The sequence below is a fragment of the Ambystoma mexicanum genome, chromosome 7q, assembly GCF_040938575.1.
Source record: "Ambystoma mexicanum isolate Mex_15411 chromosome 7q, UKY_AmexF1_1, whole genome shotgun sequence".
Taxonomy (NCBI): Eukaryota; Metazoa; Chordata; class Amphibia; order Caudata; family Ambystomatidae; genus Ambystoma; species Ambystoma mexicanum.
Window position 1 is genome coordinate 973,935,817 of NC_090941.1, and position 22,234 is coordinate 973,958,050.

At 45.8% G+C, this 22,234-nt stretch overlaps 1 protein-coding gene across 1 annotated transcript in view; it reads right to left on the reverse strand.

The window, feature by feature from the left end:
- Positions 1–1,436: 1,436 nt before the first annotated feature.
- The window catches only part of LOC138527817 (nicotinamide N-methyltransferase-like), a 407,128-nt gene continuing 386,330 nt past the window's right edge, over positions 1,437–22,234 (reverse strand). The window contains exon 3 of the mRNA XM_069639112.1: positions 1,437–2,519. Within this exon, the coding sequence (XP_069495213.1) occupies positions 2,027–2,519 (493 nt within the window). The 3' untranslated portion in view covers positions 1,437–2,026. The remainder of the gene's footprint in view (positions 2,520–22,234) is intronic.

Here is a 22,234-nt window from a genome sequence, read left to right on the forward strand (position 1 = left end):
TTTTAGAATCACACATGTGCAGCAACATAAATGTTGAAACTGCTGATGCAACATAAATGCAATGTAGTTATGGTATGCCAAGTAGTGCCTGAGAGTTGAGCAACAAGGAGCTTTATATGTACACACGAGAAAAGAGATTTGCCATGAAAGAAACCACTGTGAAGAGAACGAGGTGCAGTTTATGAACAGCTGTAGTGTGAAAACTGCTGGGCAGAATTGGACCAAATAAGAAACAATTTTGGAACAAATAATTGACTTAATTTCCTTAAATGTTTGTGGTAATTCCAGCCAGTAGTTTTAAACATATTTTACAGAGATATGGGGTGCCCCTGTGTTCCTTAAAACCCTTATATATATTGGCATTGGTGCTTTACAGCAGAGAGCCTTGGAGGCTTTTCAGAAATGAAAATTTGCCTTTTTTGGTGTTGCTCGAATTTAGTGATTCCTGCGATATTACTGAGAGAAGCTGCAAATAAAAGAACTCAAACTGCTATTTAGAGGAGGAAAAAGGATGCCATCAAACTTTGACATATACCCCCTCACAACCTCACAGAGTCTCACAGAGTCTAATAACATTCTTGACTTCGGAAAGAGACTCAAAACTCTTCTGTTCATGTAGTCACTCCTATGGGAACACTGATTGTTTTTAACCACAGCGCTTAGATGGCCTGGCATTAGGCACTATATAAATAGCAATCACATCAGGCTACAGGTTGGGAGTGGAAAGAAAATACCATGTGAAAATTGAATTTGGGGGTGGGTTGGGAGCAAGTTACAGGTAGAAAATGTTTGGTTTATCATTGGAAGACGTGGGAATTTCACAAGATTACAGCGGCAAAGCTGCAAGACACACTCAGGATTTGTTTTGCGTCACACAAAGCGATGAGGGATAAGGGCTAATGGGAGAGGATTAGTTGGGGGGAAAAAACATTGCCTAGAGTCAGGGGACCTGGAAAAAAGAAGGGGAGCACATGTTGAGTGCCTGTGAGGTTGTGGAGACCTTTTAATTCACACATTTTTTGTTTGCAAATATCAGCTAAATCCGTCCTACAAGTCAAAAGTTATTAGCAATTAAATTTCCCAGCTTCCTATGGCACTAGATACACACCTTAACTATAGAGTGGTGGCTGCTGCGCTATTATATAAACATTTGGCTTGTTAATGTTATCAGAAACTGTAAGTGCCCCCACCCTCCTAAATACAACTTCTGGACACACCACTGATCATGCCAGCTCCATTCCATCTCCACATGAGAAATACGTACAAAACAACAGCACTGGGCACGTCTCTTAGAGAAAGCTGGATAAGGCAAGGACCGCAAAATGGGAACGTAAAATAAATATGATTTGCTTTTATGATCATATTTAACACTCTGTTCGGTGCAAAATGAGTACTGAAATGTCAAAAATAATTGAAAACATAATGATATGCAGTCATTACGTGATCTTGTTTTATTGTAGTTGTCTTCTAAGGGCAATATGAGTCATACATCGAAAGCGAACCCTTTGCAATGCTTTAAATCGCCTTCTAAAACATCAATGTGCAAATATGTGGAATCAAACAATCAGTGTTGAGTAACAATCCTGAAGTGATATGGACATGGCGACATGACCAGAGAACACTGAGGAATCAACATGCAGGTGTTACAACTTGTCTTTTACATGGTCAAAGTATGTGGTTATTGCACATTGGGCCTCATTACATGGTAGGCGGAGAACCATGGCGCTATTAGCGCCATGGTTCATGCCGGTAAAATACCGGCACCGCCTTGGTGGAAAGGGGAATTACCACCCCATTCCAAGGTTGGCGGGGTGGTAATTCCCCCTTCCACCATTGCCCTTCCCCATTCCCATTTTTGCCCCATAGGGCATAATGGGAATGTGGAAGGCGCTAATTACGGCACCGCAAAATGCGGTACCGTAATTAGCTCCCTGGGTCCCTTTGCGGGTTGGTTTTTAACGCCTGCAAAAAGCAGGCGTTAAATTCCCCAACCCGCAAAGGGACCTCGTAGTAAGGCGGTAAGGGTTTACCGGTACCGGTATTTTACCGGTTCCGGTAAACCCTTACCGCCTACCGTGTAATGAGGCCCATTGTCTTCTTTACATGCAACAAGGCAGAACACACTAGCATAATCCATAACAGAATATTTGGTTTGATTAACTCTCTCATTATTTTTTGATTCTTTAATTACTAAGCCTGCGTCAATCACAGCTGCTTTCACAAATTCCACGTCTAGGCATAAGAAGGGCATCTTGAATGTGCCAATCATCACAAAAGTGCATCCCAGGAATAGCACCAACACAAGGTGTCCACCTATTTTCAACAGCGATGACATATCTTTCAGAGCCTTGCAGAAGCCATCCACATCTGTGCAAAGAAAGTCCAGGAAGAATGTTGAGAGGACACAGTCAGCCTGAGTCGGAAGCTTCGGCGCAACTGGATGATCTTCATTGGCTTCACATTTTATAAACTTTGTAATCTTTCTTCTCAGGCTTTCTTCTTTCTCAATCCCTATTTCTCTGTGGAAACAAATGCAATACATAATTTGGCAGATATGCAGACGAGTCAATGTTTACTTAACATACAGTAAAATCAGCTTCTACTAGGAATGGGGTTTCCCTTCTCCTCATTATACAAGTAGAGCTCTCTGGGATGCATCTGCATTAGTAATGACTTTGCATATCAATTTCCAGTCAATGTGAAATATCATTATGACTTTGCTGGTGCAGTAATAACTTGCCGTAATTTCATTTACCGGTATGTTACTGCACCAGCAGAGTACAAGTTTGCCGGTGGGGCACCGGATTTACCTCCGGCTAAGAACTAGTGGTAAGTCAGACGACTTACCGGCAAACATTGTCAGTATTACAAGGACAGGTATTACCAGTGCTGGCAATACTGGCAAATCATGGAATTTGGATGTACAACTGTTGCCGGCACTAGTAATCCAGCGGTAATACCGCCGGGACAGGTGACGATAATGGTAATACCCATTTCGTGGTATCTCAGCAGATTTACCACCCAGATACCACCAAACTCGTAATAGGCCAATAACAATATCCTGTGCTTGCCCAACTTCTTTGTGTATATGGTATGCCAGAACACTCTTGTGTATGCATTCTCAGATGTTTCTTTATTGATAAAACAGGTGTATTGTTCAGGGAACAACAGTAAAAGTAATGAAAGTCTTTGGAGAAATCCTGCAACAGGTGCCTTGCAAAAGAGGGAATCATAATGCCTGACTATTTGATGGGCCACAAAAGATACATAGACCTGGTATTGGACAATACACAAGATAGACAATGACCAAGGGGGGACTGGATATTTAGAGGGGCAATGGTCCTATATACGGGCTCTGCCTTCGGTTGTTCCACTTGTCATGTAAGGAGTCCTGTGTAGCTCCAACAGGGATGCAACTACCATTTAGGATCCAAACTAATGCATCTTGTGCCTTGCAGACTCCTTCCAGCGATCACTATGACAGAAATCACTGTTTTGACATATGCATGGTCTATACACCAGCACACATAAATGTGCACATTTATTAGACACAGACCTAGGAGTTGCGGAGTCCAGCAAAAATGCAGCGGTAATACCGTTACCACAGCATTACTGCACAGCCCAATTACAAGCAAGTAGTAAGGTGGAGGAAAAACCTCCAGCAAGAAGCTGGAGGTAATTCTGCCACCAAATTCAGCACTACTACCGCCGGCGGTAATACAGCCAAAATTCCCCATGGAGCCCTAAGGACTCCAATTAATGGCGCCTAAAATTGCTGATAATGGAAATACAGTTTGGTGGTATTGCTGTAGATTTACCGCAGAGATACCACCAAACTTAGAATAAGACCCATTTTTATCACCTTTCTATTGCAGGGATTTCAATGCAAACTGCCATATTGAGCAGCAGCTTGTGCAATCAGGAGAACCTGTGGGCAAGACATTACTCGAAGTCCTGGTGTTTGGAGGAAGCACCAGAAGCCCCATCATGTTGCTGTTGGGAGGCTTCCTCTGATACCCAGAGGCTCCCAAAACCTGACGCAAGGCTCACAGACCTCTCCTTCATCATTCCCAGTTGAGGTAGCACAGGACATCAGCCACAAGTAGGGGTGCAATCTGTGAGCTATCCCCCTTCACTCTAAGTGGCACAGCCAGCAGAGAGTTCATGTTTCCTCATCATATTCCCACTTACTCAACCCGCCCCCATTCATTGACCAGTCCCTCGCTGCCTTCCTCGTTCCGATTCCTATTCTTCTTTCTCATCACATTCCTGTTTCAATTTCCTCTTTTCAGTGCCACAATCACATCCCTTTCCCTCATTTATTTCCTCATCCCTATCCCTCTTCTCAGTCCTTGTCCTCATGAAAGTCCCCCTTCCTCTCACTTGTCCTATTCTGTCTTCCTCATACTTGTCTCTCTTTCTCTTCCTTCTTCTTTTTTCCTCCACCAAGTTCCTCTCGCTCTTCTCCTTCCCTCTTCATTGGTCCAGTCTTTCGTCAATACGCCAGTGCCCTCTTGCTGCTCCGCAGACTTGCCCCCTTCTCCCAATCCTTGTTTCTTGTCCCAGTCCCTCTTCTTCCTCCTCACCCTTGTCCCTCTTTCTTGTCCAAATCCATCTTCCTCATCACAGCTCCTCATATTCTTTTTCTCTCTTCCACATATTAAGTCCGTCTTTTTCTTCCATACCCTAGACCCTCTTTGTCCTCTGCATACCTTCATTTTCCCAATTCATCTTCCTTGTGCCTCTTCCTCACCCCAATCCGTCTTCCTTTTTTACCTAGACCCTCTTTCACATCCTTATCCCTCCTTCCCATCACATTGCTCTCCCTTTAACTAGTTGGTCTGCCTCCTACACCTTCCTTCTCTCATACTCTATTTATCTTACTCATAACAGTCCCACTTTATCATTCCAATCCCTTTTCTTGCTCATCCCAGTCCCTCTTCTGCGCCAATGACCCCTTCCTCAAATGTCCCTCCCTTCATCACTGTCCTTCCTCTTTTCCCCATTCCCCTGTCTTCCCTCTGACCCTCTTCGACTTCCCATCCCTCTCCCTGAAACCAAGTACATGTTTCTCTTGGTAGTCCAGTCCCTCTTCTTCTTTGCCCAGTCCCTTCTTCTCATCCTATTCCGTTTTACTTATGTGGTTATTGTCAGTCCTTCTATGACTTTTCCTCTTCCTCCTTCTACTGCCTATTCCTTATCACCTGCACAATCCCTTTTCTTCTTTCTGTTCCGAGTCCCTCTTTCTCATCCCATTTCTCACCGTCTTCCTAATCCCACTCTTTTCTGTTACTCTTTTAATTCCAGTCCCCATTCCTCATTCTAGGTGTTCTTCCCTCTTTCTTGTACCAGTCCCACTTCCTAAATACCCGTGCCTCTCCCTTTTCCCCTTGTTCATCACAGTCCTTGTTGCTGCTTCAATCCTTCTTACTACACCAAGTCCGTCATGTCTGATGGATACTTCTGGTGCTGTGCTGGGACATGTTACAGCACAAACATTTAATCTTTCTGCAAACAATTACACATGCTGCTGTCTGCATTACTTTTTGGAGTAGGACTGTCCTACTTGTAACATATGGATAATTATGATTTACCTCATTCTTTTGGACGTAGTTATGGCCTTTGGTAACTAAGGCTTTAAGCAGTTTGTTAAAAACATTATTGATGATTACAAGTCAGATCGGAAAGAGGACCTTCACCACAGGCTGTATAAGCTTTGGGTTTTGTGCCTTGGTCGACAATGCATTAATTAGTCAACCAGCAGAGTGTAACAGCTCATTTAACCAACAGCCAAGTGATGACCTGAGCAGTATCTTGCATGATCTTTGATCTGGACCTGTTCTTCATGGGGCCAACACAAATGCATGCCTATGAATTCAAAATGCAATGAAAAACTGCAAATGTCCAAACTAGTTCTTGTTTAAATTGTATCAGTTAATCTAAATTACTCTACAAAGTGATTACGGAATTTCATTGGTAAACATTTTAATAATTACTTTTTTGTAAAGAAAGATGCACATCGTGTTTTGTACAAGCATAATTACCAGCACTTTTACCGTTTTGTCCCATTACGAGTCAGGAGTAACCGCGTTGCTGGTATTACCGGCGCCGGTACACTCACGATCATAAATACCAGTGCCGGTAATATCGGCAAAAATGTTACCGATGACCCAACCACCAGCCCCGATATTACTGGCACAGCATTATTACCAGCTGATTATGAAAAGGGAAACACTGCTAATACAGGAATTTTTAGCCAGTAATACTGGCAAAGCCAAGGCAGAGATACCTACACCTCTTAGCAGGTGGTAAAAGCACACAGGCGATGGAAATGAGGCCACTGGTGCATCCAATTCACCCAGGGGCACCCAATGCAGACAGGTAGAGTACACAAGGGCCAATCATTCCTCAAAAAAGCTTCCCTGCACAACGATGATGCCACTCATCACAGTGTACATGGACATGGAGCTGCTCCAGGCCAACTTAGAGCTGCAAGGCTGGAGGACCACCAGAGGCATCATGCAGCATTGGAGAGGAGGAGTAAGATGCTGCTTGAAATGAAAAACCACTGTAGATGGGGTAATTTCTCAGACATAACCCAATACAGCCATCCAAGGATAGAAACACACAGTTGTGCAAGGTACAGATACCTTTATTTCCCCAACGGCTGGGAGCATTTGTTCTGTCATCCATGGCGTTTAAGGTGAAAAGAAGAATGTCTGAAATCCCTCCAATTTCCAACATATATTTATAGCAAAAACATCAGCAAACATCAGTCCTGTTCTAAAATGAATCCTACAATCTAATTGGTCTAATTTCTATGAATAAAATAAATGTCCCTCTCTTATTGGGTACACATGCTTCCTGAAATGCATCATTATTTCCTCTCCCACTGACCAGCATAAAACGTGTTATTCTCATTTTAATGCACACAGGACATGTTTTCCAACTCGGAGGGTGAATGGAAGTGATTTTGAGATGATGTAGGCTCTAGCCAACATGCCATGGATACAAACTTGCTAACTCGGTCTCATTGGCTTATTGTATATTTTATCAATTTCTCACTTACTGCCAATTTCCTTTATAATAAAGCTCTTGAGAAACACTGCTAAAAACTGTCAATTTTACTATTTAATGCTGCCAAGTTCATGCACCTGACTCTGCTTGAGCAGCTCCTCCTTTTTCTACTTTCTCAACCCTGCCTGGACAAATATTTCTGTGGTTTAAGCAATTCTAACTTTCCTGAGGCGTAAAGCCTGTTTTTATTTATAATGCATGCTTATGGCATCCATTTGAAATGAGATGGATACCTTTTGCTATTGCTTTTCTATGTTAATGAGATATATCCATATGTTATTCATGTTGTGTGCAAATGTGTGCATTTCATTATATATGTGTTTCCTACATGAATGGGTACAGTGTAATATTCTTCATTCTTTTAACCTATTGTTCATGTAGCTTCATGATGAATGCAATTTGCTTCATGTCTATTGAACATGCCCATGTACCCCCTATCACTTATTATTGCCACTTTCAATTTACATTGTATCCATTCCCTAATGCACTTGCCTGGGATAAGAGTGGTATGGCCACCTCAATGAACAATGCTTCTGACTTTTACAATGTTGGAGAGGGGGGCAGGGCACGGCCCTGAGTGACATATTCGCCTGTCCTTCACCAGAGGGGCAGGGGTAGTCGCTTTTGGTCTACATCTCTACACCACGCAAGGTGTCAACCATACCCTATGAAAGGGACACACCATGGACCCTCACAAACACACAAATCCTCACCCTGTGCCACCTGATCAGGGAGACAATAACAGACTTCCTCACCCACATCTAGGAGGACATAGGGAGCAGGATCGGCATCAGGACAGCCACACCATCGTTGGTCAAGCTGGTGTCTGTACTGCACTTATTGGCCAAAGGCACATTTCAACACTCAGTGAGCCAACTGCCAGGCATTTTGCAGCCTGCTTTCTCCAGAGTGCTGGGGCTAGTGCTGGATCCACTTCTGCATCATGTGGGCCAGCACATTGCCCTCTCCACCACCCAGGCACAGGTGAATGCAACTAAGGCAAGGTTATCCACAATTGCAGAAATGCCCAAGTCGGTGGAAGCCCTGGATTGTAGACATGTGGAGCTGGTGGCCCCCCAAGCCTCAGAGGAAGTCTACAGGAACTGGAAGCAATTCCATTGACTGAATGTCCAGGTCACCTGTGATTCTGAACTCATCATCACTCACTTCCGTGCCTGGTACCCAGGATCAACCCATGATGCAATAATCCTGCGGAACAGCACGCTACCAGCATACATGGAGGGACACAGATGGAACATCCCTGGCTATTGAGTGAGTACATGTCCAATCTTACCTTGCTGTATGAACGGCATGCAAAAGGGAGGGACAGGTTGTGCTTGCATGACCTGACAAGGCCCAGTACATGCACAACCTACCAGCACACCCATAGATGACCTGCTGGAACCCGCATGAGAAGTACATGACTGGAGATGCAGCTGTCATTGGCCACGCCATGCAACCTCAACAGGCCGGCAACACACAATGCACTTCAGGTACCAGAATGAAACACCACACATCCCACAACATGCATGGGTGGCAAAGTGGTGGGCCAGGCCACCTAGTGGTGTCCAAAGTATGTGTAGGGGCACCCCCAAGAGCCAGGGGATAAGGGTGAAGATGATATAGGACAACAAGAACAATGAACAAGGTTGACGTCCATGTACAGTATAATCCACACAGTACAATGCCACACAAATACCTCAGTTGCCCCAAACACACTCAGTTGTCCTGAATACCCTTCCCAGGCCCATATACCCTTGATGTGGGAATCGACTAGGTTCAGGGCCCACAAGCACCAATGGAGCCAATGGGAAGCCCACGAAATGAAGCTCCCGATAAAACCCCCATACACGGGATGACATACTGCAACATTGCAATTGGCATGGCATGCATTTAGTTCCCCATGCAATCCACCCCTTCCTAGATGCCACACATGCAACCTGCACATGTAACCCAGACTCCCATCAGGGACACTGCATGGGAGCAATGCACAGCCCCAAACCACCCACTGGGCCTCATTAGGACCCAGGCGTTAAAGGGTTAACGGCACCATAAAAGGTGTCGGCGCCATTAAACCCTTAACGCCTTACTACAAGGTCCCTTTGCGGGACCCGACCTTAACGGCTGTTATAGACCAGCCGTTAAAGTAGGGGCCCGCAAAGGGACTCTCGAGGTAAGTACGGTACTGCAAATTGTTACTTACTGCCTTCCCCATTCCCATTATGCCCTATGGGGCAAAAATGGGAATGGGGAAGGGCCATGGTGGCATGGGGAATTACGGCCCTGCCAACCTCGGAATGGGGTGGTAATTCCCCATTCCGCCATGGTGGACTCCGGCATCGACCATGGTGCTAATAGCACCATGTTTTTCCACCGGAGTCCTAATGAGGGCCCTCATGTCATGCTGCCCTGTCTGTAATGGACCCTGAAAGCAATGTGTGTTGGCTGTGAGCTGTGTGCAAGTAGCACCGTGGCAGACTGGACACCCCCCTGTGAAATGCAATCGACATTCAATGACTGCAATGTGAAACAATGTGGTGCAATGACACATGGGAGAGTAAAGCACAGACGATGTATGGAGCTACTGCTGCAACAGTCAACACATCCACAGATCATCATGAGTCTCACATGTGTCTTTGCCCCTTGTAGGTAACACTGGATACCTGCAGCTACCATGGCTTTTGACCCCTCTGATGAATCCCCAGATTCCACAGGAAGTGGCATACAACAGGGCCCATGTGTGGACTCGGGTGACTATTGAGCGCACCTTCGGCCTGTGGAAGGCTCGCTTCAATTATCTACCCTGTTCTGGTTGTGTGCTAATATAGAGACCTGACAAGGTGGGACAGAATGTCTTGGCCTGTGTGATGTTACATAACATCTGTGTCAGGTGCAACATGCCCTGCCCCAGATCTGGACATGCCTCCCCCTGAAGATGATGCTGCAGTTTCTGCAGGACCTATGCATGTGCGTACTGAGTGTATAGAGGCCAGGGATGGGTGCATGACCCGGCAGGAACTGTTTGAGAATGTTTTCTGATTGCCACATCCACATTGCACCCCCAATGCACCGATGTTTCTGTTCTGCACATTCACCTCCAACACTTGTACACAAATACAAATGATATTTATGTGTCTTTGTGTCAAGTCAAAATGTGATTTATGTGTGAATGTGAAATCTGAAATGCACTACACAAAAAACACTTTCCCAACTCCCCACCCTCAACACAGCCTCCCCAAACACCCATCCTCTACACACCCTCCCAAACACCCACCCTCCCAAAACACACACAGTGTACACACCCGGGTATTGTCCAAATGTTATTTCCTGTGCCTCCTGGGTATAGGGCTCTTCTCTGGCTCTTTTCCAGTTAGGAGGCACTGAGAGTTGTGCCTTGGGGTTACAGACAGGGAGCCCTCTGTGGGGGTCACAGAGATGGAGGGCTCTGAGCCCTGGGTCTGCATGTGCTGCAGGATCAGCTGTATTGCCTGGTAGATCACCTCAGCACTGGCTGAGGAGGTGTCAGTGTGCTCCTGCAGTCTCTGGGCGAGAATGACCATGGTGGCAGTGGCATGTCCAAGAGATGGGACATCTTATGGCTGCAACTCGACACACACTCATGCATTGCTTGCATTTACTGGAACTGCTGGCCTACAAGTTCGCCATGGCAGACTGGCGCACCTCATTGGCACGCAGGGGTGCATTCGTTGATGAGAAAGTGGACACAGGCAGAGGTAGAGGGCTGTGCAGTGATCAGGGCTGTAGCAGGCCAATGGAAATTAGGCATCATCATCAATCCTCCTTATCAGTTTATTTATTTATTTTATTTCTTATAAGACTCTACATGCCCGTAGGCCACAGAGCACTCCAAGAGAAGAGAAATGATGGAAGGAAAGAGCAGAAGCAGAGGAAAAAGACAGATTTCTATTCGAGTAGATTAAACAGTAATGTCTTTACCTTTTTCTTAAACATCATAACCGATTGAGATGTTTTAATATTTAAGGGCAAGATATTGCATTCAAGTGGAGCATTGAATTTGAAGCTGCAATCGACAATGTTTTTTAGACGAGATTGCGGCTGACTGAACTGAAGAGTGTCAGAGGAGCGTAGCACTCTGCTGGATGATTTTCTCACTAATCTTTTGGTTAGATAGTGTGGCACATCTGAATTCTGGCATTTATATGCGAGAGAGAGAATTTTATGTCTAATTCTCTGCTTCACCGGAAGCCAGTGTAATTTCCTCCTGAAGGCAGTTATGTGGTCCCATCTGGCTAAGCCAAATACAGCCCTAACGGCTCCATTCTGGGCAGTTTGAAGCCTATTTAGGTTGCCTTGAGATATGCTGATTAGTAATTTATTACAGTAGTCTAATCGTGAATTTATTAATGAAAATGCCAAGAGTGATCTGTTTTTAAATGAGAGATATGGCCTAATCTGGTGAAGCAATTTAGTTACATGTTCACATGATGAGTGAATCTGAGAATCCTGTTTTTTCATTGAGAGATTGGCATCCAACATCACTCTCAAGGTATTCACTGATTTGCTCACAGGGATTATGTTACCAGCCCCCTCAAAAGAATCATATTGTTGGGTCAGTTTCTTTAATCGAGGACCAGAGGCCAAGATAGGCAGCTCAGTTTTTGAGTCGATAAGCGCTAATGAATTGTGTACCATCCAGGCTTGGATTTCAAGATAAACAGGATTCACAGTTGTTACATCCTCCTGATAGTTGCCAGACAGCTCGAATAGGATCTGGGTGTCATCCGCATGATTTGCAAATTGGACACCCAAATCGTCAAGGAGATCGCAAAATGGTCCAATATAAATATTAAAAAGCAAGTGAGACTGGCGCAAGCCTTGTGGAACACCACATGTGATAGATGTGGGTTTGGCTTGACCCTTCTCGACTGCCACTCTGGAAAATCTAGGACCCAGGAAGGACGCAATCCATTTAGCTGCACTCTCTGAGCAGTTGGAGCCAGTTAGCAGTCTATTATGTAGTAGACTGTGATCGATGATATCAACCACTGCCGAAAGATCCAACAGTGATAGCAGGGCAGGATGCTTTCTTTCTATGATTCCAACGATGTTTGACTAAAGCCAGACAGATTTGGATTGAGAAGTTTATGTTCCTCAATGAATGACTGGAACTGTAAGTAGGCCACCAAGATGTTGAACAGATATGGGACATTGGTAATATGTCTATAGTTCTTGGGGGCTGTGGGGTCAAGAGTGTCGGTTTCTAAAAGGGGAGTCACCCATACCCCCTTCGGAGCTCCAGCTACTATGTCCGTCAAGAAAGAGAAGTTGATCATTTTAGAGATCCATGGTATCAAAACATCCATGGATCCTTCTAATAAATCAGGAGAGCAAGCGTCCCCTAGGCAAGATGTGGATGTCATGTCAGTGATAACCTCATTGATCTCTTGTTTTCGGAAGGGTAGCCGACAAGGTATTATTTTGACAATCCGCATTGATATAGTCTTTTTTGATGTCAAGATTGGCCAGTTTGTTAAAAATAGCTAGATGATGTCCGGCAATTTTGTTCATAAATTCATACTGGATTAGTTGACACCAGACAGTCTCCTTGGAAATAGGAGGAAAAGAGGATGTATGATTTTCAAAATCCCTAAGAATGTTCAATAATTCTTTTGAGTTGGATTTAGCATTATCAATGCGAGCCTTGTATGTTTTCTTTTTAGACTCAATTATGGCATTTTTATACTTTTGAACCGATAGTTTTATATTTTTCCAAAGTAATCGGGCATTGGTCCTTCCTCCATTCTCGCTCATATGTTCTTTATATTTTTCTTTCTTCCACAATCTCATCACAGAACCAGATTTTATTGGTAGTCTCATATTTCATTATCTTTGTTCTTTCTTGGGCCAAAGTATTGATGATATCGTAAATGGTCGATGATAAGTGACTGAATAACTCGGGAGTGTCTTTGAATGAATCAATAGCACTCAATTTGGTGGACACCAGAGGGGAAAAAGCAATTCTATGACAAGACCGGAGGCGAGCATTATGCTTTTTCTTCTTTAATTACTGCTAACCACAGCTTTTAAAATCTTCTTTTGTTTTCATCTATAACTTTTTTTTTTTTTTTTTTTTTTTTACTTGAATAACAAAGAAAAAAAGGAAATATGAAAACATCATCTTTCCAAAACATCACAAACTACTCTTCCCATGAGGCTTCTCTGTCTAGTAGTCCCCAGCCTCTCTTTCAATGTCCAATCAGTCCATCTTCCTCACTATAAACCCCTGAAACTCTGGGTCCCTTCCTCTTCTTTTTTGCTGCGGAGCCACAGATAAGTACACGCAGGAATTGTCATAATGCTATTGTTTCTGCATTGACATAGAACGCGCGCATTAATGTCATGGCGCCGTAGCGTTCGTGCGTTTGTCAAGTTTAACTGACGAGACGCGAATTCGCGTTCGTTTTGCCCCAAGGTGTTTCCTTAACCGAGCGGCCGCCTGCCGAGCCCGCGAGTGATCTACCACTCGCTTCAGGGCGCAGGCAGCGGCCGCACGGCATCGCGTATTCGGGTGGTTGGGTTTGCGTAATAGGCGAAGCAAGCCCAACCAACCTTAGAAACAAACGCGGAGCGCGCACGCGCAGAACGCGAATTCGCGCTCAGAAATTTCCTTTCCGTATAAGCGAACGGCAGACCCTTTCCCACACTCGTTTCCTATCCCAGATATACGCGAATTCGCTATTTAACTAGCGTTTCGCCTGGGACCAGCAGAGGCATTTCTCATCTGGAGTAATCACAAAAAAAAAAAAAAAAAGAGCATTTATTTTTAACTTTCGGCAGACCCTTGGTGTCTTTACCTGGGAAGGCTGAGTGTCTCACCCACGAGCCTTCGTCGCAGCACATAAAATTCCATGGCTTATAACATGGAGAAGGAAGCTTGGAGTGAGGGGAGTGAAGGAGGTCTGGAAGAAGGTATGGAAGAGGACATTGACCTTTCCCAGAGCTTCAAAAGAGTTCTGGGCGACTCATTGGTGCAAGCCGTAGCACTGGGAGTTAAACCTCTGCAAGACAGGCTATCAGTCCTGGAAGATATACTGGGCAAGAAGGCTGGCACGCTCGATGATCCCGGAGAAGGGACCTCCACACAAGATCCTCTGCGAAAAGGTGAGAAGGGGAAGAAAGTGGCCCGGAAGAGAAAATTCTCTTCTACTCCCCCGGGCGAAAGTACAGGGAAGAACAATTCCCTAGAGGTGGCTGATGCCTTCCACAGGCTTAAAAGTGCCTTCCTTACGAAGACAGCCCTGCCCAACCTCGTACCCCCTACCCCAGGGGCGAAAAACATAGGGGACGCCTATTCGTCATCCTCGGAGTTCTCAGATCAAGAACAGCCAGAGGAGGATGTGCGCAGCATAGGCAGAGCGAGCGTGGTCTCGCAAAAGAGCGTGCACAAACCCAAAGCCAGCAGTGTGGAGGCCCTTCCGGATGAGGAAGACATATCGGATATGTTCGACCCCGATACCATAAGGCACCCCAGATCGACAGACTGGACACCTTCTCCACGCGTAGCCCTATATATGTCCCACAAGATGAGGAAGCCTATGGAAAAGGACATTAGGTTCAGGCTCAAAGCAGAATGTCCAAGGCCAGAGCTAAGCGGCAAAGTGGCAGATACGCCGGAGCTCGATATAAAAATGTTGACCTTCATCACTAAAGCAGGAAAGGATACTAGGAAAGGCATGGACAGGGCGTGGAGAACATGTCAAGATAAACTACTCGACATTGCTGGCCCTATAGCCAAAATAATGGATCTGGCCGAGAGAGCCAGAGATACGGGTGAACCAGTCGACCCGTCTATTTTGGCGAGCTGGGCTCAGAGAGCAGTCTGCATGCTGGGCAACGCAAATTGCGCCATATCTTCAGAGCGCCGCAGGTCAGCTTTATTGAAGATCGATAACAAGCTGGGGGACTTAGCCTCCTATGAAGCGGGGGAAAGCGCCCAAGGCCTCCTTTTCGGGGATACATTCGTCAAGGAGAGAATAGGTTCGTTGGAACATACACAGCGCTGGAAAAAGCGCAGGCCTCCATCAGGAAGGTATTCCCGGGGAGAGTTTTTTCAGGGGCCGGTCGATATAGAGGCCGCTCGACCGGCCGCTTCAATCATAGAAGAGCACAAGGCCCCAGAGCCCAATATTGGGAGACCCGGCAGCAAGACGCCTTCTTCCCGAACAGAGGCCGAGGCTCGCGAGGGCGCCGAGGGCGCGGATTCTACCGACATCAAAACAATAACTCAGGTGAGAGAACACGCAATGACCTACCCCCCAGTAGGGGGCAGGACAGCGCTTTATTTGCACAGCTGGCGCGAGCTATCATCAGACGCGTGGGTCAATCAGACAGTACAAGGCTTTGTACTAGATTTTCTAGATCATCCAGTTCAGAGTCAGGCCCCTCTCAGAATTCAGATGACCCAAGTGGAAGAATCTCTTTTAGATGCAGAGATTCAGACCTTAGCGCAAAAAGACGCGGTAGAGAGAGCGATAGGGAGCGATCCTTCCTTCCTGAGCAATATTTTCCTAGTGCACCGCAAGGACAAAGTTCGTCCAGTAATCAATCTGAAGGAGCTCAACAGCTGGCTAGTTTACAAACACTTCAAGATGGAGGGGATCCATCTACTAGGAGATCTGCTCAGGAAGGGGGACTGGCTTGCGCGCCTAGATCTAAAAGACGCTTATCTTACCGTGCCCATAGCGGCACCATTTCGACGCTTCCTAAGGTTCAGATGGAGAGGCGAACTCTGGCAATTCAAATGCCTGCCATTCGGCCTAGCATCCGCCCCATGGGCTTTCACCAAGCTTATGAGGCCCGTAGCAACAGCACTCAGAGAACAAGGGTGCCGGATGATTGTATATTTAGACGACATTCTGTTCATGGCCGAAGACAAAGACCGTTTAAAGCAACAGATCCTCTGGGCAATAGAGCTGATCTCCAATCTGGGATTCCTAGTAAACAGGAGCAAGTCGGAGCTAACGCCCACCAGACGTCTAGAATTCTTAGGCTTCACCATAGATACGAAGAAAGCTACGTTAGAGTTGCCGACTCAGAAGATGAAAGCTATCAAGAAGGATCTGAAAGCAGCGCTCAAAAGGCCGCTGATTTCGCTTCGTTACCTAGCCAGGATAGTGGGGCTGCTTGCAGCCTCCATTCAGGCAGTTTTTCCCGGCCCATTACATTATCGGGCCCTTCAGAGGTTAAAGATCAAATACTTGAGGAAAGGCTGGAGATACCATCGGCTAGTCCCCCTAGACGAAGAAAGCAAGGCCGAGCTAAACTGGTGGTTACACAATATGGAAGCCTGGAACGGCAGAGCCATTTTCGGCGACGTGCCAGAGCTAATCATAGAGTCAGACGCCAGCAGGTCCGGCTGGGGAGCGCGATGTGGTACGCTAGAAACAGGGGGAAAATGGTCAGCAGGAGAATTAGAACTACATATCAATTGTCTAGAGCTTCTAGCAGGGTCTTTCGCAGTAAAAGCCTTTACCAGAGACAGAGCGCACTGCAGCATTCTCCTCAGAATGGACAACATATCTGCAGTGAGGTATATCAACAAACTAGGGGGCACCAAATCCAAAATGTTAGCGGAATTAGCGAAGAATTTCTGGCACGAATGCCTGCAGAGACATATCGCAGTGACGGCGGAATATCTACCAGGGGCCCTGAATGCAGTGGCAGACTGGAACTCGCGTCACCTAGTGGACTACAGCGATTGGAGACTACACAGGGACGTCTTCAAGAAACTGGAAGCGAAATGGGGTCCCCTACACATGGACCTGTTCGCCTCGAGACTGAACTCTCAGCTACCGAATTACTTCAGCTGGAGACTAGACCCGGAAGCCCAGGGCACCGATGCATTTCTGCACCACTGGGGGTCACAGAGACATTATGCGTTTCCCCCCTTCGCGATGCTGGCGAGGGTACTAGCAAAAGTGCGCAGGGACAAAGCCCAGATAGTGATAGTGACGCCAGAGTGGAAGTCACAAGCCTGGTTTCCAGTTCTGATGGAACTTTCTACGGATTTTCCACAGAGGATTGCATGCAGACCAGACTTGCTAGTGGATCCGGCAGGAGTTCCCCATCCTCTGATAGAGGATCGATCTTTATATCTGATAGCGTGCAGAATTTCAGGCACAGATGGCGATTGCCGGGACTTTCAGAAGACGCTACAAGACTTATCAATATGTCATGGGCTCCATCTACAATCAGGAGCTATAATTCCGCATGGCAAGCCTGGGACTTATGGTGCAGGAGGAGGAGTATATCTCCCATTTCAGCACCTGTAGTACAAGTAGCGAATTTCCTAGCCACCCTTCCTGTAGCAGGTAGAGCTTTCAGGACAGTAGGGGTTTATAGATCTGCAATTTCGGCAGGGCACGAGCTAGTGGACGGCGCTCCGGTGGGGGAACACCCAGCAATATCCAGATTGCTGAAGGGCGTGAAGATGTCCAAGCCCCCCGGAGCAAAGTATTCATCACTGTGGGATGTACAGAAGGTGATACAGCTGTTTCAGATATGGCCGGATAATAATTTTTTATCAGGAAAACAGCTCTCGGGCAAACTGGCTACGCTTCTTTGCTTAGTTTCTTGCAGAAGAGTTTCAGATGTCAAAGCGCTGGAGATAGATAGGAAAATGTATTACCCAGAGGGGATAGCGTTTACCATAGCGCAACGTACCAAGTCTAATTCTAAAGTGATATCATATCCATATTGGCCAAATAATGAGAAATTGTGCGTAGCGAATTGCATTAAGCGTTATTAAGCAGCGACAGCAGACGTTAGACCGCATGGAGTGAAGCAATTGCTTATAGCGCGTATAAAGCCATACAAAGCAGTCAAATCAGCTACTATAGCCAGATGGGTGAAAGAGATAATGGAACTGGCGGGCATAGACACGTCTAAATTTGGAGCTCATTCTACCAGAGGAGCGATGGCTTCACGAGCTTTTGCAGTCGGAGTTCCACTGCAGGAGATCATGAAAGCAGCAGACTGGTCAAGCGAATCAATCTTTAAGACTTTTTATTTCAAACCAGTATCCAATATAGCTGCTGCTGTGGTGGAAAGCTTTGAACAAGCATAATGCTCGCCTCCGGTCTTGTCATAGAATAAAGATTGCCCATGCGACTAGCGCAGGAAGTCTTGATTCTATTAAAGACACGGAGGCGAGCATTATCCCTCCCTATGAAATACAGTGTTATGTTACGTTGTGATCTGTATTGATTCAAATAGATTATGTATAAGTTTCATTATGACATAAAATGACTGTATTTCCCTTCCCTAACAAGTGTTTTTTCTTTTTGCATAGGAGAAGAGCAAAAGAATAGCAGAGATTAGAGTATGGAAGGAGTCAGTTCAGCGAATTTAGAGTACAACCAGTTGTCAAAAAAAAAAAAAAAAAAAAAAAAAAGACCTTTCGGCTGGAGTTTTGAGAATTTGATTGGAGTTGGACTTTGTTCAGTTATTGGATACGCCGCAAAAGAAGAGGAAGGGACCCAGAGTTTCAGGGGTTTATAGTGAGGAAGATGGACTGATTGGACATTGAAAGAGAGGCTGGGGACTACTAGACAGAGAAGCCTCATGGGAAGAGTAGTTTGTGATGTTTTGGAAAGATGATGTTTTCATATTTCCTTTTTTTCTTTGTTATTCAAGTAAAAAAAAAAAAAAAAAAAAAAAAAGTTATAGATGAAAACAAAAGAAGATTTTAAAAGCTGTGGTTAGCAGTAATTAAAGAAGAAAAAGCATAATGCTCGCCTCCGTGTCTTTAATAGAATCAAGACTTCCTGCGCTAGTCGCATGGGCAATCTTTATTGGTATGACCTTTTTACTATTTTTACATGTGATCATAGACCTGGCATTGGTATCAACTCTTAATGGGGGGCTTGGCAGTATGATCGTAGTGTTTACAAATAGATGATTTGACCAAGGACATCCTAGGGTACTAATGGTAGAGTTTTGGACATGATGTGATCGTATCCAGTCCAAGGTATGGCCAGCTTGATGTGTTGGTACTTTTACCAGTTGGGTGTAACCTATCACTTCCAAGGAGGATAGGAGAGAAGTGGCAGGAGCGTCTGATGAATCTTTGGCCCTTCAATTAAAATCACCTATAACAATGACTGGTGAATTCACTTTAGTGATGCTATTCAATACTCCTATCAGCTGTTCTTCAAAAGATGTAATAGAGTGGAGAGGTTTATAATCTATAATTATAGCGAGAGAAATACTTGGGTTAATTTTCATTTTTATCATGAGGTATTCACAGCCTTCCAGATGATGGATATCGCAGTCATAACAATTAAATAGTTCTTTCACCATGATTTCTACACCCCCAACCCGTTGGTCTTTACGATCAGCCCTGAAGATTTCATAACCAAGGGACACCGCGTTATTTACAGCTATCAGAGCTGAATCAGATAGCCATGTTTCTAAAAAGGATAGTTGTGGGCACATGGGCCCTGCCATGATAGCTTGGTGGCTGATTGCCCGTGATGGTGATGTGGGCGTTCCTGGGCTGCAGCCACTACTGGACACGGGTGGGATGGCAGCACTGTGTCCCTTGACAGGGGCTTGATCAGGCCTCACATGGTAGTTTTGCCAACTGGCACGTCTCCCTGCTGGCCAGTGGAGGGGCTACTGAACACAGCCTAGGGGATAGCGACAGCCACAGGTACTGGTGGTGTGCCAGTTGTAGTGGTGGTTGGAGGTGGCAGAGATTGTGATTGTGGTGATGGTGGCACAGGTGGCCCGGTAGCCCTGCTCTGCCCTCTCGCCCTGATGGCAAAGGGTGTGGCCTGAGCAGGTTTGGATGCCAGATGTTCATGGTCCAGCCCCATCCCTGTCCGTGGACTGTGTGCCTGTTGGGTATTTCATGGCGTGCAGTTAGTCATCTCAGAGTCATGTCTGCGGGCTTGAATTGCACTCATGTGGCATTGTGTGTGTCCTGCAGCTGCTCATTCCATGTGGATTACTTCGGTGTGTTGGCTCCAATGTGTACTCCTATGTGTAGGTAGTGGAAGTGCACATTGCCTGTTGGCCTACCCCGGTGGCTTGCTCTTGTGTGTGCGGTGGACCATCCATATGTCAGGATGCATTTTTTAGCTACTTTGCTTGTGCATGGCTGCATCTACCCGCATCCTCTGGCACGTGTCTGTTCACTGGCTATTTGCTGTGACTGACATGTGTTGGACCAATTCCCTTGTCCATTTAGTGCTTCTCCGCTGGGGGATGCATGCATTTGTACACTGGCGTAACTAGTCATGGGAGGGTCCCCTCAGACTATAAAAATATTTTTTTTATAAAAAGTTTTTTTTAAATGTAAAAACAGAAAAAAAGAAAGTTTCTTTTTGAAAACACTCTGCCTTCATAAAGAAGTTTTTTACAGAAATAATTTCTTTATGAAGGCAGACTAAAAAAAGATTCTATTTCTTTATGAAGTTCGAGGGCTCCCCCACCTCATGACGTGGAAGCCTAAAGGCTAGTGGCCCTCACGGCATGGGGCGGGAGCCCTATGACTTCAAAAGGAAATAGGGCCTCATTACGAAGCCGCCGACAGCGTAACACCATTTCCGACACCTAGCTTCCCTGTGCTACCAGGACATTACAAGTCTGTGCGCACCGCAAAGCTAGGTGCTGGAAAATGTTAGTTCTCAAGGGTTCGCGGAAGCATCAGCACCGTCACTAACGGTACGGGTGCTTCCATGATGAGTCTGCCTACTGGGGCCTGGGTGCCTGCCAATGTCAGAACTGTCGGGCACAGTGGCCCCAGCAGGCAGACTCTGAGTTTGGCGGTCCGGAAACAAGGGTGCTGGTAAGCTTACCAACACCATTGTTTCCGGACCGCCAACCTCGTAATGAGGACTATAGTTTCTGTTTGAAGTCATTCTGTCGGTTTGGTCCTTTAGTGGAAATCATTTCTTTATGAAGTCAGAGTGACTTCAAAAAGAAACCATTTCCTTTTGAAGCAAGGGGACTCCCCTCCACCCCATGACCAAGGGGTCTCCCAATCCTCTGCAGATGATGGGAACAAGCATTCCTGGCTACTGCATGGAGCTGAAGGTCTCATTCCCTGGACCAACGGATTAAAGGTAAGAAAATGCATTTTCTTTAAATGTGTGCGTGCATGTAAGTGTGTGTATATGTATGTATATAATGTAATGTGCATTAATGAGTGAGTGCATGATGGAGCCACGATAGGCCTGTGTGAGTGTATGGTGATAGTGTGCACACTCAAATGTATGGGTGGCTGCATGTGCGTGTGTGAGTGTATGGTGAAAAGGTGCACACTTAAATGTATGGGTGGCTGCCTGAGTGTGCCTGTATGGTGAAAGGGTGCACACTTAAATGTACAGGTGGCTGCCTGGGTGTGCCTGTATGGTGAAAGGGTACACACTCAAATGTATGGGTGGCTGGGTGTGTGTGTGTGTGTGTGTATGTGCATGGTGAATGGTGTGTGTGCTTGTGTTCAGGGGCTCAGCAAAACCTACATTTCTGGAGACGGCTAACCCTTCAAATGTTGAGAGAGGCGCTAACTTCACGAGTGGTGTGGGAGGGCAAACCTATTTGTGTGGGGGCATCTATCTTCTTTGTGCATTCTAATGAGACTATTCTAGTGCAGCTTCAATGTTACAAGCAGTTAACTATCTCCTTTTAGTCTGAAAGCACCCACTTATGGACTGCTGTTTGAATGAGCGGTCTCCTGTCCCCTCTCTACCCTTCCAATCACTCCCTGGCATCCAAGTACTAAACCCACATCACGATTTTAACATCCTAAAAAGGAACAGTGAAATGCTTTACGTTAGTATTTGCTGGGCCTTAATGACGAAATACAGGCGCTGTTTAAAATCTGTGTCTTGTTCTGTCTGGCAACGGCTTTGTAGGTCAGCCAGGTCGAGTCAACATAGCCCAAAATTTCAGGGGTTGGTGGAGAGGACTGAAGCCCAGTCAGATCAATGGTTTTGTGCCACTGCTTGTGTTTAATGCCATCATTACCTACTGGTAATCTTCATTACTTGTATCCCCATTCTTCCTCATCCCAGTACTTGTGTATGAGGCACTTTGCCTCATGCACAAGTACTGGGATGAGATAGCGGGACATGGAGGTAATGACTGGCTTAGGTACCTGTAATCTTCA